At 39.6% G+C, this 15,407-nt stretch overlaps 1 protein-coding gene across 1 annotated transcript in view; it reads left to right on the top strand.

Moving 5' to 3' along the window:
* The window catches only part of LOC133649042 (glutamate receptor 3-like), a 540,266-nt gene that overhangs the window by 497,380 nt on the left and 27,479 nt on the right, over positions 1-15,407 (top strand). The window contains exons 11-12 of the mRNA XM_062045735.1: positions 1,607-1,980; positions 4,575-4,773. Coding sequence (XP_061901719.1) covers positions 1,607-1,980; positions 4,575-4,773 — 573 coding nt within the window. The remainder of the gene's footprint in view (positions 1-1,606; positions 1,981-4,574; positions 4,774-15,407) is intronic.

The following is a 15,407-nucleotide window of genomic DNA, read 5'->3' as shown; positions in this document are numbered from 1 at the left end:
GAGCCTTGTTTTTCGCTGATTACATGACAGTTTGCAAGGAACTTCAACATGAGAGGAGATCTCATTATTCTGTCTTAAGCTTATCACCAACAACTCATTGGCTTTTACCCAGTTCAAAGTCTTAATGCTGTCAGGGATGCTATGAGGGAACTTGTCCGACAAAGCCTCAAGCACGGGAGTGTTGGTGATCATCTTTAGACGGAGAAAATGAAATCATTTCTCAGTGCTGTTCATTGCAATAATTTGGTTGCATAGCCTAGAAATGTGCCCTTCTTGCAGGCAAAAGCCAAGTAAGTACATGAAAACAATGAATCCATATATAAAACACTCTGTAATCACATCATTGTTTAACACTCATTTGAAGTGATTGCGTGATTAAGTTCAATGTTTTCTGTGAATGATGAATATGCCACATTGTAAATTAAACAGCTGACAAAAGCAACAGTTAAATGGTGGCTTGCGGTTAGAGACAACACGATCCATATGTGTTGTAAGCTATAAAGGTTGAGGCCTGCACATTAGCAAAGGGTCATGCCATGCAGCTGACAGTCTGACAAAGAGCTCAGGCTATTGCAACACCAACGTTACCCCTCGTCTGCGTCTTTCTCTGAGCCAACAATAGTTGACTCGAGGCCGAATACAAAATGCAGAAGGGTTAGGCTTTTCTCATCTGTTCAATTTCCCAACTATCAGCCTGCGAGATTGCATGGTTTGATGCACTATCGTCTCCAAATTATCTCTCAAATGGGAAAACTCCACTTCCTGCAGATTGAGTGTGGAAAAATAGATCTTTCACATCACTCTCAAGTCTTTCCAGGCCTGCAATTTTGCAGCAGGTGAGCCGGGACTAATAGTTGTGTACATTTTGACCTTTTGACCGTTGAATTAATTTGATTTTGGTTGTCTTTTAAAGGTTAAGCCTGAGGCTGCTATTGCTTCTCCCAGCCATTGATTGAGTGCTGCTTACGCCTGTACGAGGATTAAATGGTTATAGCCATTCACAATGATGTGTTGACAGGGTAGATGAAACAATTGTATTTATTGGGTCTATTTGTGCTGCTCCGAGTGGACCTTGAAAACATTTCCATTGTGCCTCAACCCCATGTTTTCTCAATTTCCGAACCAAGACATCACTGCACAATACCAAGATGTATCGTTAACGCACAATGAAGGGGAGTTTTTGTTGACACAAAGTCAACAATTGAAGCCATTGAACATATTGTTGCAGTCAAATAATCAATGGAATTGGTCAAATTCATCATTCAATATTAACGTTTGGTGGTGAACCTTTATGGTAATATATTGTTTCTGGCTATGGCATTGCTCAAATTTACCAACGAATGCAGCACTTAGCAAATGATGTAAGTTGTATTTATTTGTTCATAATCTGCCACACAGAGTGTGTTCTACAGAAAACTACCGTTTTCCTGTGTATGTTTTGCAGACTGCCTTATGATGTCTTCACTTTCTTTGAGTTCCATCAAATGTGTGCTAACCTCTCTTACTTTACTTGGAAGATTTCAGCTGCAGCAAATCACTTGTAACATACCTGACTGTTCATGCAAGTCATAACTAATGATGATACTGTGCATGTTCCTGTTTCCAGAGAGCAGATATAGCTGTTGCACCTCTCACTATTACTCTGGTTCGAGAGGAGGTGATTGACTTTTCCAAGCCATTTATGAGTTTGGGCATCTCCATTATGATAAAGAAGCCTCAAAAGTCCAAGCCTGGCGTTTTCTCCTTCCTGGACCCACTGGCCTATGAGATCTGGATGTGTATAGTGTTTGCCTATATTGGGGTGAGCGTGGTTCTATTCCTGGTCAGTCGGTTCAGTCCCTACGAGTGGAACCTCGAGGATCAGGATGAGACAAAAGACCCTCAGATGCCCCCTGACCCTCCCAATGACTTTGGGATCTTCAATTCTCTCTGGTTCTCACTGGGCGCCTTCATGCAGCAGGGCTGTGATATCTCCCCAAGGTGGGTTCAGTGGAGCACAGCACACAATTATACAAACCCCGTTTACATATGAGTTGGGAAATTGTGTTAGATGTAAATATAAACGGAATACAATGATTTGCAAATCCTTTTCAACCCATATTCAATTGAATGCACTACAAAGACAAGATATTTGATGTTCAAACTCATAAACTGTATTTATTTTTTGCAAATAATAATTAACTTAGAATTTCATGGCTGCAACACGTGCCAAAGTAGTTGGGAAAGGACATGTTCACCACTGTGTTACATGGCCTTTCCTTTTAACAACACTCAGTAAACGTTTGGGAACTGAGGAGACACATTTTTGAAGCTTCTCAGGTGGAATTCTTTCCCATTCTTGCTTGATGTACAGCTTAAGTTGTTCAACAGTCCGGGGGTCTCCGTTGTGGTATTTTAGGCTTCATAATGCGCCACACATTTTCAATGGAAGACAGGCCTGGACTACGGGCAGGCCAGTCTAGTACCCGCACTCTTTTACTATGAAGCCACGTTGATGTAACACGTGGCTTGGCATTGTCTTGCTGAAATAAGCAGGTGCGTCCATGGTAACGTTGCTTGGATGGCGACATATGTTGCTCCAAAACCTGTATGTACCTTTCAGCATTAATGGCGCCTTCACAGATGTGTAAGTTACCCATGTCTTGGGCAAAAATACACCCCCATACCATCACAGATGCTGGCTTTTCAACTTTGCGCCTATAACAATCCGGATAGTTCTTTTCCTCTTTGGTCCGGAGGACACGACGTCCACAGTTTCCAAAAACAATTTGAAAAGTGGACTCGTCAAACCACAGAACACTTTTCCACTTTGCATCAGTCCATCTTAGATGAGCTCAGGCCCAGCGAAGCCGACGGCGTTTCTGGGTGTTGTTGATAAACGGTTTTCGCCTTGCATAGGAGAGTTTTAACTTGCACTTACAGATGTAGCGACCGACTGTAGTTACTGACAGTGGGTTTCTGAAGTGTTCCTGAGCCCATGTGATGATATCCTTTACACACTGATGTCGCTTGTTGATGCAGTACAGCCTGAGGGATCGAAGGTCAAAGGCTTAGCTGCTTACGTGTGAGCCATTTCTCCATATTCTTTGAACCCTTTGATGATATTACGGACCATAGATGGTGAAATCCATAAATTCCTTGCAATAGCTGGTTGAGAAAGGTTTTTCGTAAACTGTTCAACAATTTGCTCATGCATTTGTTGACAAAGTGGTGACCCTCGCCCCATCCTTGTTTGTGAATGACTGAGCATTTCATGGAATCTACTTTTATACCCAATCATGGCACCCACCTGTTCCCAATTTGCCTGTTCACCTGTGGGATGTTCCAAATAAGTGTTTGATGAGCATTCCTCAACTTTATCAGTATTTATTGCCACCTTTCCCAACTTCTTTGTCACGTGTTGCTGGCATCAAATTCTAAAGTTAATGATTATTTGAAAAAAAAATGTTTTTATCAGTTTGAACATCAAATATGTTGTCTTTGTAGCATATTCAACTGAATATGGGTTGAAAATGATTTGCAAATCATTGTATTCCGTTTATATTTACTTCTAACACAATTTCCCAACTCATATGGGAACGGGGTTTGTACACTCATAGTGACATTTGGATACAGGTCAGGCATCTTCCTTTACTGCCCTTTGAGATAAAAATCAATTAAAACTTAAAATTACACCAGTAGAGTTATTACATGACTAATATTGACTAAATAAATACGATTGATGGCCATTCTGTCTACAACTGAAAGGAGCCTAAAAATATAATCGGTATTTGTTCCTCAACTCTCCAGGGAACAACATCCACTCTTGAATTTTGCAATATACTTGGCTGTTTGTCAGATTATTTTGTTAATTTATGCAGAAAAAAACAAAGCAAACTCTGCCAGGTATGTTTGTCCTTATGGACTTTGATTTGTGACATTCATCTTGGAAAAGAAGAGGGTTTTCCCCAAACTGTTCCCACAAAGTTGAAAGCATAAGCCAAAATATATTGATTAGATAGTACATTACAGTTCAATGGGAACTGAAGGGTATAACTCGGCCCACGATTGAATAATTGACTAAGGTATGTTTCAATGGAGCAGTTGATGTAGTTTCATGGATGCTTTCTTCCGGCCATTAACGGATGTTTTACCTAAAAATGTTCTGACATCAGTTGTTCAACCATTTGCTATATACAGTACATTCAATTTCAAGGAAGTTAACAATGTGGCCAGTGTTGCTTGTGATTATTCTCAATGATCCAGGTCATTGTATTCTAATGGCATTGAATTGATGGCAGCTGGACTGTACCCACCAACGGTAGCACAAACAATTGTTGTCTTCTTGGCACTGTTCCCACCTTAGAGTATAAATATCCAGCACCATCCTCTCAGACTAGAGCTCTCCAATCTAGCCTGTGTGCATTAATTGATGAAGCCTGGTTGGATTAGAGGCATAATGTCTTCTCAGATATTCGGAGCAGTCCAGTGGTAATTGATTCAACACCCTGAAAATGTGGTCTGTTAAAGAACTATAGTGGTCATGTATATAATTTCATTCTGTGTTTCCAATGTCATGGACAATCTTCTCTTAGGTCCCTGTCAGGACGTATTGTTGGTGGGGTGTGGTGGTTCTTCACCCTCATCATCATCTCCTCCTACACAGCCAACCTGGCTGCCTTCTTGACAGTGGAGAGGATGGTCTCACCTATAGAGAGCGCAGAAGATCTGGCCAAGCAAACAGAGATAGCCTATGGCACTCTGGACTCAGGTTCCACAAAAGAGTTTTTTAGGGTGAGTTGTTGCATGAACCACAAATCATCACCATCGCATCACGATGCTCGTTGAAGCACAAAAACACATTGTGTAGCTTGACCTGCGCAAGATTGTACCGAATGAGGTGGGGTGACAGAAAAGTGGATCTCGAACTCTTTTGACAAGAACGTGAAATTTATGTATGCGGCAGTGCTGCAGTGTGCAACCTTGAGGCACCGGAACTGTCAGCAGAAAGTGTGATAACAACACAGAAGACTCGGAGGTGATAAAAACTGAAGGCTAATCAAAGCACCCACATCAGACTCAAAACTCAGAGGGGTCAGCTCCTGAAATATAATTAGTTACCTGGCCAAGGCTGGCAAATTGGACATGATCATCATTCAATCAATGTTTATTTATATAGCCCTAAATCACAAGTGTCTCAAAGGGCTGCACAAACCACAACGACATCCTCGGTACAGAGCCCACTTACGGGCAAGGAAAAACTCACCCCAGTGGGACGTCGGTGAATGACTATGAGAAACCTTGGAGAGGACCGCATATGTGGGTAACCCCCACATATGCGTAGGTCAGCAAGAGTCATCGTTGTGGCAGCATTAATGTTGCGGCCGCTATAGCAGTTATTATTATTATTAGCTTGTTGACAATGAGTCAAAACTTCAAATTTTATAAGGTAATGATCGGACAATACTTTAGTATATGGAACTATCATACGTTTGGAGGTGGTGACACCCCTGACAAGCACTAGATCTATTGTATTACCGTTGCGATGCGTGGGTTCATGTATTATTTGTGTAAGACCACAGCTATCAATTATGGTTTGGAGCGCCACGCACTGAGGGTCCGATGGGGTATTCATATGGATATTAAAGTCCCCCATTATGATTATATTGTCGGCGTGCGTCACTAGATCAGCAACAAACTCTGAGAATTCACTGATAAAGTCTGAATAGGGCCCAGGGGGGCGGTAGATAACAGCCAGGTCGAGAGGTAGCGGTGTGACAGACCTCATAGTAAGCACCTCAAACGATTTATATTTATTATTTAGGTTAGCGGTAAGGTTGAAATTTTCATTGTATATTAGTGCGACACCCCCTCCCCTTTTAAGAGGACGGGCAACATGCGCATTCGTATAGTTATGAGAAGAGGCCTGCAAGTTAAGCTGAGCTGGAGAATAAACAGTATGTCCTATTAAGTTATAAATGAAGAAAAATCTGAATCCACATTAGTCACTGAAAGTAGACCGCATGCTCACTCATGCTCACTCAACAGAACTTCATATTTTGATGTGACATCCATTTGTGTTGTGGCTGTTGCCATAGCAACATAGGTTCTGCAGTCTTATAAAAGTGCTATAAAAGGAATAGGTAATAATCAAACAGCCCTGCCTGAGTAGAATTACATTTTTCCTGCATAAAAGACAACTTACTTTTGTGTAAAACATTAAAAGTAAAGTTGCAAAATATATTTGCCTACAAAAACATGCATCGGAAGGGAATGTGTCAACTCTCGGTTCACCATTGAACACTGAAGAATGACTGCTCTTTTCATCAGAGAAGCTGCACATGCGGCAATATATAATGCATGTTTATGTTTGCAAACACTGGCGGCTAGCAATTATAGATAAGTTCCCAACCTGACAATACAGACATATCAGCTCTGCTCATAGAATGTCTGACAAGAGGTCGCCAAGTAACGTTTTTTCCTGGCTTCTGTGGAACGAATGTCCTACTTACAACCAAACGTTCAAACAGAAAACTGACATGTGTGAACTGCTATTCTGAGTGAATTTTAATTAAAGCTGTAGAGGCTTGACAAGAAAAAAACAAAACTCCATCTTAATGAGATCCATACGGCATCAGCCAGCTGGATTTTTCAGTGTCTCAAAATAATCATATCTTGCCAAGCCTGTGACATCCCTGGCTTGAATGTTTGATGACTGCACCTGTCTTGTGTGCCACCACTTTATGACAAGTTGACAAAGCTTAGACATAAGACTAGTAGTTTGTGCAGAAACAAAGACATGAAGAGAAGTAGAGTCGTCATCATCATCATCATCATTTTCTAGACGAATTTCCCCTCATTAGAATTACAGTTGAGCTCAAGCCTGACAGGGCACATCTAGACAAACAACTATCCACACTCCCGTTCACACCTATGGACAATTAAGAGTCTCCAATTAGCCCCGTGTTTTGGGAATGTGGGAGAAAGCCGGAGCACCCAGAGAAAACCCACACACACTCCTAGCTGTGAAGAGAACTGTGCAGTCCAATGTTAGGGTCCATCTTCCAAAATGCATCAGCTAAATAGCGCTAACAAGGACAGTTGTTCTGGGAGACGGTTGATGTGCCCACAAGGCTTAGGAAGTTAAATGGTAAATGGGTTATACTTATATAGCGCTTTTCTACCTTCACGGTACTCAAAGCGCTTCGACACTATTTCCACATTCACCCATTCACACACACATTCACACACTGATGGCGGGAGCTGCCATGCAAGGCCCTAACCACGACCCATCAGGAGCAAGGGTGAAGTGTCTTGCTCAAGGACACAACGGACGTGACGAGGTTGGTAGAAGGTGGGGATTGAACCAGGAACCCTCAGATTGCTGGCACGGCCACTCTCCCAACCGCGCCACGCCGTCCCCAAGTTGGTAGTATGTAGGCATGCTACATTTCACATTTAAATCGATATGGGACCAATTCCCAGTACTGAGGAATCAATACCGGTACTCAACTGTACCAATTTTTAGTACTTTTGGGTGTTAAAATTGGGTTGAGTATTTTCTTGCCCTGATGTGGGATCTGAGCCGAGGATGTCGTAGAGGATTGCGCAGCCCTTTGAGACACTCGGGATTTAGGGCTATATAAGTAAACTTTGATTGATTGAAAATGTGTTAATAAATGTTAATTGTTTAGAAAGTAACACAAAGCTTTGCTGTCCAGCTGTTATCATGTCTTCTTACACTTCTGTGTCTTATTTAAATTACTGTACTGTACTGTATTATATCATAGACTTTTCATGCAGTTGCTATTCCAACACGTTAGATGGCAGTAGTGTATAGACTATGAGGTGTTGCTTTAGCCAGGATGTAGTCTTTGCCATTAAGTTGAATGTGCCAGCCTTTTCTTTTGTTGAGCACTACAAGGTGTTTTAACGGTAAGTATTGTATTTATCACACAACAGCTGTTTGGTTGTGACGTGCATCTTAGTTGTCATTTTTATTACCAAACTTGGAGGAATTAAAATCGACATGTAAAATCGCTAATGTTATCGGTAGCTATGGCAAATCCAGTGTAAATTAGTATCGAGCTTGTGCATTTTGAAAAGCGGAACCTTTACTTTTGAGTGGTTTCTTCTTGTTTGGTTGCCTTTGAAAATCGTAACATTACCTAGAAGCAATTTGGCTGAGTCTGCTCTGAGTCTTATTTCCCCGCTTGCACCGTGCTTAAAGGCCTACTGAAATGATTTTTTTTTTAATTTAAACGGGGATAGCAGATCCATTCTATGTGTCATACTTGATCATTTCGCGATATTGCCATATTTTTGCCGAAAGGATTTAGTAGAGAACATCGACGATAAAGTTCGCAACTTTTGGTCTCTAATAAAAAAGCCTTGCCTGTACCGGAAGTAGCGTGACGTCACAGGTTGAAAGGCTCCTCACATTTCCCCATTGTTTACAATGCAGCCAGAGCGATTCGGACCAAGAAAGCGACGATTACCCCATTAATTTGAGCGAGGATGAAAGATTCGTGGATGAGGAACGTGAGAGTGAAGGACTAGAGTGCAGTGCAGGACGTATCTTTTTTCGCTCTGACCGTAACTTGGGTAAAATTCCACACTTTCTCCTTTTTCTATTGTGGATCACGAATTTGTATTTTAAACCACCTCGGATACTATATCCTCTTGAAAATGAGAATCGAGAACGCGAAATGGACATTCACAGTGACTTTTATCTCCACGACAATAAATCGGCGAAGACGGTGGAAGTCAAGGTGAGGTCGGCGGCTAGCGCGTCTGCTATCCATCTCAAAGTCCTCCTCGTTGTGTTGCTGTAGTCCGCCGCTAATACACCGATCACACCTACAACTTTCTTCTTTGCAGTCTTCATTGTTCATTAAACAAATTGCAAAAGATTCACCAACACAGATGTCCAGAATACTGTGGAATTTTGAGATTAAAACAGAGCTTTTTTGTATTGGATTCAATGGTGTACCAATACTTCCGGTTCAACGATTTACGTCACGCGCATACGTCATCATACATAGACGTTTTCAACCGGAAGTTTGGCGGGAAATTTAAAATTGCACTTTATAAGTTAACCCGGCCGTATTGGCATGTGTTGCAATGTTAAGATTTCATCATTGATATATAAACTATCAGACTGCGTGGTCGGTAGTAGTGGGTTTCAGTAGGCCTTTAAGTCTGCAAACTGATGAGACGTCACTTGCAACTCACGATGGGAATCGAAATCTGGTTCCCAGTCTACCAATTTCTTGGAGTCGCTTGGCATTTATTGAAACAGTTCTCCTATCGATCCTTCTGGGTGGGGATGATGACGGTAGTGACTTCCGATTTGAAAATGGTAGAGCCTGAGCAGAACATAATAACTACAAGGCTGTTAGTTCATCAAGAGGACATGTGAGCAATATGCTGAAACATTTGAACACATAGCATGCAATAATTGTAAATGAAAGTCGCCTTTTCAACCGCTCCGATCTCATCCCAGGCAGCAGTAACACTAGCACATCCTCTGAATACTACAGGTACTACCTAACACCTTCTATAATGTTAGCGCTATTATATGTTAAATTGGAATGAATGCCTTCTCATTTAGACGAGCATAACGAGAGACAGACTCTGACTGGCCCAGACCATGACTGCCGCTAGACAAATATCACCGAGTAGTCCCTAAGTTTGTGGTCAAAAGTTTGCATTTTCGGTAGGTGAATGTTCAGTTGTAATCAGAGAAAAGTTGCATATTTTCCTCCAACCAGATTTTCTCTCAGTCATTATATTATACAAGTGAAACTCATATAATTTGAATATTGCATAAAAGTCACTTCATGTCAGCAATTAACTTCCAATGTGAAACTAATATGTGATATTAACTCATTACACGCAAGCCTTTATTTGTAATAATTTTGATCAACATGGCTCACAGTTTTAGAAACCTTACATTTTCTGAGATTTTCAATTCAAAGTTTTCATAAGTTGTAAGCCATAATCATCAAAATTATAACCAATAAAGGCTTGACATCTCACTTAGCTCTCACATGTTACTTAATGCTACGTTCTTGTCTAATTTGCACATGATTAAATTCTACAGAAGAATATTAATTTCTTAACATTTATTTACAGAAAAGTTCTGTTTTTTTCTTCTATACCAGGGGTCACCAACCTTTTTGAAACCAAGAGCTACTTCTTGGGTACTGATTAATGCGAAGGGCTACCAGTTTGATACACACTTAAACAAATTGCCAGAAATAGCCAATTTGCTCAATTTACCTTTAACTCTATGTTATTATTAATAATTAATGATATTTACACTTAATTGAACAGTTTAAAAGAGGAGAAAACACGAAAAAAATTGCAATTACATTTTGAAACATAGTTTATTTTCAATTTAACTCTTTAAAATTCAAAATTCAACCGAAAAAAATTAGAGAAAAACTTTAAAAAAAGAATGTATGGAACATCATTAGTAATTTTTCCTGATTAAGATTAATTTTAGAATTTTGATGACATGTTTTAAATAGGTTAAAATCCAATCTACACTTTGTTAGAATATATAACAAATTTGACCAAGCTATATTTCTAACAAAGACAAATCATTATTTCTTCTAGATTTTCCAGAACAAAAATTTTAAAATAAATTCAAAATACTTTGAAATAAGATTTAAATTTGATTCTACAGATTTTCTAGATTTGCCAGAATAATTGTTTTGAATTTTAATCATAATAAGTTTGAAGAAATATTTCACAAATACTCTTCGTCGAAAAAACAGAAGCTAAAATGAAGAATTAAATTAAAATGTATTTATTATTCTTTACAATTAAAAAAAAATAAATTACTTGAACATTGATTTAAATTGTCAGGAAAGAAGAGGAAGGAATTTAAAAGGTAAAAAGGTATATGTGTTTAAAAATCCTAAAACCATTTTTAAGGTTGTATTTTTTCTCTAAAATTGTCTTTCTGAAAGTTATAAGAAGCAAAGTAAAAAAATTAATGAATTTATTTAAACAAGTGAAGACCAAGTCTTTAAAATATTTTCTTGGATTTTCAAATTCTTTTTGAGTTTTGTCTCTCTTAGAATTAAAAATGTCGGGCAAAGCGAGACCAGCTTGCTAGTAAATAAATAACATTTAAAAAATAGAGGCAGCTCACTGGTAAGTGCTGCTATTTGAGCTATTTTTAGAACAGGCCGGCGGGCTACTCATCTGGTCCTTACGGGCTACCTGGTGCCCGCGGGCACCGTGTTGGTGACCCCTGTTCTATACTATGTATGTTCCTCTTGAGAACTCACTGGAGGCTTTGTAAGGTCATGTTACCTCTAAACTAAACAACATTAGTACTAATCCACTCTTCTCTGCTAATCCCTCTTTTTCTTTCCAAGAATCGATAAGAGAATCGATAAGAGAACCGTTAAGGAACGGAATCGTTAAGCAGAATCGAAATTGGAATCTGAACCGGAAAAATGTTATCAATTCCCACCCCTACGTGCAACAAAGGTATCCTAGTATGGCATTGTTGGATTTTACCTGAAACGGTACTCGGGAGTGCCAACCGACTTTGGTCGATACCTATAAAAATACAGAAATTTGGTACACATCCCTAGTAGGATGTAAACCAGACCTGGGAAAAATACAGCTCGCTGGCCACATGTGGCCCGTTATGATTTTCAATCCGACCCGCCTGACGTTCTACATCATTTTTTTAGACCTTTAACATCGAAACTGTCACCGCCGTTATGTTGTGCAGTGCTGTTTTTAAATGATCGTAAGTCTTGAACTATAGAAAGTATTTCAATGGTCGAAATCTACGCTTTTGGGTGTTATACAAGTTATTACGGTAATCTATGTCACAGCAGCTCAGACGAGGAACAAATCAGAGTGGGCGGGGTTTGTTTTCAGCGCGGCCAGCCCGAAACGCGTGTCAGAAACAGATGCGGAAGCAGATTTTTAAGTGATAACATATCATATTGTAGTTGTTTATTACACTTCGCATTCATATTTTGCTGCTTGTTACATTTTTGTTGTGTTTGCTTGATTGTAAAAGATACACAACTATCGAGGAGCTGGTCTGAGAAGTAAAAGAAGAGTGACGTTCATATGTTGTTAATATTCAGTGTTTTATTGTTCATAGTTAAAATTGTAAATCCCACTTTCTTTATTTTGATGTACATTTTGGGTGTCCCATTCAGTAAAAAACTGTAAAATTTCATTCTGTTTTTTTTCAGGTGGTCTGTCATAACGATTTTAGAACTCTATCGGACATTGTGACTTTTGGTATTAAGTGTTCCTGAAAAAAAGGGACCCCAAACACACATACTGTACAACAGATTTTTACAGCTAAATGTGTATATATAATTTATAAACACATACACTTTGGCCCTCAGACACATTTTTTTCTCTCAATGTGGCAACCGAGTCAAAATATTTGCCCAGCTCTGCCTTAAAGGCCTACTGAAAGCCACTACTACCGACCACGCGGTCTGATAGTTTATATATCAATGATGAAATCTTAACATTGCAACACATGCCAATACGGCCGGTTTAACTTATAAAGTGCAATTTTAAATTTCCCGCTAAACTTTCGGTTGGAAACGTCTTTGGATGATGACGTATGCGCGCGACGTAACCAGTGAAACAGAAGTATCGGTACCCCATTGAATATAATACAAAATAGCTCTGTTTTCATCTCATAATTCCACAGTACTCTGGACATCTGTGTTGGTGAATCTTTTGCAATTTGTTTAATGAACAATGAAGACTGCAAAGAAGAAAGTTGTAGGTGGGATCGGTGTATTAGCGGCGGACTACAGCAACACAACCAGGAAGACTTTGACTCAGATGGCAGACGCGCTAGCCGACGCTAGCCACCGACCGCACGGATGATCGGGTGAAGTCCTTCGTCGCTCCGTCGATCGCTGGAACGCAGGTGAGCACGGGTGTTGATGAGCAGAGGAGGGCTGGCTGGCGTAGGTGGATAGCTAATGTTTTTATCATAGCTCTGTGAGGTCCCGTTATACTAAGTTAGCTTCAATGGCGTCGTTAGCAACAGCATTTTTAAGCTTGGCCAAGCTGGAAAGCATTAACCGTGTATTTACATGTCCATGGTTTAATAGTATTGTTGATCTTCTGTCTATCCTTCCAGTCAGGGATTCATTTATTTAGTTTCTATATGCAGTTAAGCACGATGCTATCACGTTAGCTCCGTAGCTAACTTAGCTTCAATGGCGTCGTTAGCAACAGCATTTTTAAGCTTCGCCAGGCTGGAAAGCATTAACCGTGTATTCACATGTCCCTGGTTTAATAGTATTGTTGATCTTCTGTCTATCCTTCCAGTCAGGGATTTATTTATTTAGTTTCTATATGCAGTTAAGCACAATGCTATCACGTTAGCTCCGTAGCTAAAGTGTTTCGTCAATGTGTTGTCGTGGAGATAAAAGTCACTGTAAATGTCCATTTCGCGTTCTCGACTCTCATTTTCAAGAGGATATAGTATCCGAGGTGGTTTAAAATACAAATCCTTGATCCACAATAGAAAAAGGAGAGCGTGTGGAATCCAATGAGCCAGCTTGTATCTAAGTTACGGTCAGAGCGAAAAAATATATGTCTTGCACTGCATTCTAGTCCTTAACTCTAATGTTCCTCATCCACGAATCTTTCATCCTCGCTCAAATTAATGGGGTAATCGTCGCTTTCTCGGTCGGAATCACTCTAGCTGCATTGAAAACAATAGGAAAATATGAGGAGGCGAACAACTGACTACGTCACGCTACTTCCGGTAGGGGCAAGGCTTTTTTTTATCAGATACCAAAAGTTGCGATCTTGATCGCCATTGTTCTCTACCAAATCCTTTCAGCAAAAATATGGCAATATCCCGAAATGATCAAGTATGACACATAGAATGGATCTGCTATCCCCGTTTAAATAAAAACATTTCATTTCAGTAGGCCTTTAAGCTTAGGTCAGTCTGATTGGAAAAATAAGTACAAATCAAATATACTGCAGAAGAAGGGAAAAATACATTTACATACAATTATGTTGCGCTAAAATGAGTAAATATAATTAATAATGAATGTTTTTTTTAACCAACCTGTCAATAAAATTAAAGTGCTAATGAAAATACAGCTTCATTATCTTATTCATAATTTTTGCACTTAAAAAACGTATATACGACTTTAGCTCCTGACGCAAAAAGCGACCCCAAAAACACATACTGTACAGCAGATTTTTACAGCTAAATGTATATATATAATTTATACACACATACACCTTGGCCCCCCAGACACATTTTTTTCTCTTAATGTGGCCCCAGAGTCAAGATATGTTCCCAGCTTTGACGTAAACACTACTTGCTTCCTACTCGGCAAATGTAGGATCTTCTTTCTATTCTTACGCTTGTGCCGCTAGTATGTGCCACTCCATCTGTTATGCACTAATATAAAACATGGGGAGGTTGACTCTCTTAATTTAGAGTTACACTGCATGTGTAAGTAGTCAATTTCAATTCACTAATCATATGCTGAATGTATTTAACGGTCTATCAACATGTATTCTAAATTAACCAATACCTGAAATCTGTCTACTATGACTGAACACCAGAAACACTGAGCACAATGCAGGTAAACAATGAAACAAGTGTTCACAACAGGCAGTCACAACATGGACGTCAACCGTAATGAACGATTTAAGAATAAACATATTTAATCAATTAACTTGGAATTACTTCCTTACATAATGTCACTGCACTCCTAATTTTGTGTACAATATGTATGGCTGTGTTGTATTTTTTTTAAATTCACAGCTTTAGGTTTTTTTGCTTTGTATTGTTATGACGTAAAGTTCACTTTGACAGGATATCTGTATACCGACATTTAGAAGAGGCCTGGTCAGAGGATACGCCATGACCCCTATCTGACTGTGCCACAGAAAATCGTTGTAATTTGCGGTCTAAATTCAGCCTTGACGAGTCCATCAAAAGGCTTTTGTTTTGAAAAGCATGTAAAAGGGAAAAATGGGGCATGATAATAGCTTCAATAGCACATTGGTTGTCTAATTACATGAAAAAACTAGGGTGAGACCGTCAAAGACCCTTCATGCACCTCATTTAACAGCGTAACAATGAAACAAGGACATGATGGATAGGAATGAGTCCGCAGCTTTGTTTGCCCCCCAAATCATTTTACATTAAAGTCTGAAGGGCAAGCATCAAGCATTTTACTAACGTACAGGTGGGATGAAGATGGAACAACAGCTTGTGCGCAGTGACTGAGGCATTTTTGCTAAGCATAAAAATCAATTTCACGTCTCAGCTATTGTGACGCAGACATTAGAGCTTCTGCATGGTCCAACACGAGGTTTAATGAGTAGATTTTCTAAGCGGAGCAGACCTGCTTCTGGCCAGACTTGCATGAAGAGAAGAC

The sequence above is a fragment of the Entelurus aequoreus genome, linkage group LG04 (assembly GCF_033978785.1).
Source record: "Entelurus aequoreus isolate RoL-2023_Sb linkage group LG04, RoL_Eaeq_v1.1, whole genome shotgun sequence".
NCBI lineage: Eukaryota > Metazoa > Chordata > Actinopteri > Syngnathiformes > Syngnathidae > Entelurus > Entelurus aequoreus.
This window is presented reverse-complemented; position numbering and strand designations above follow the sequence as displayed.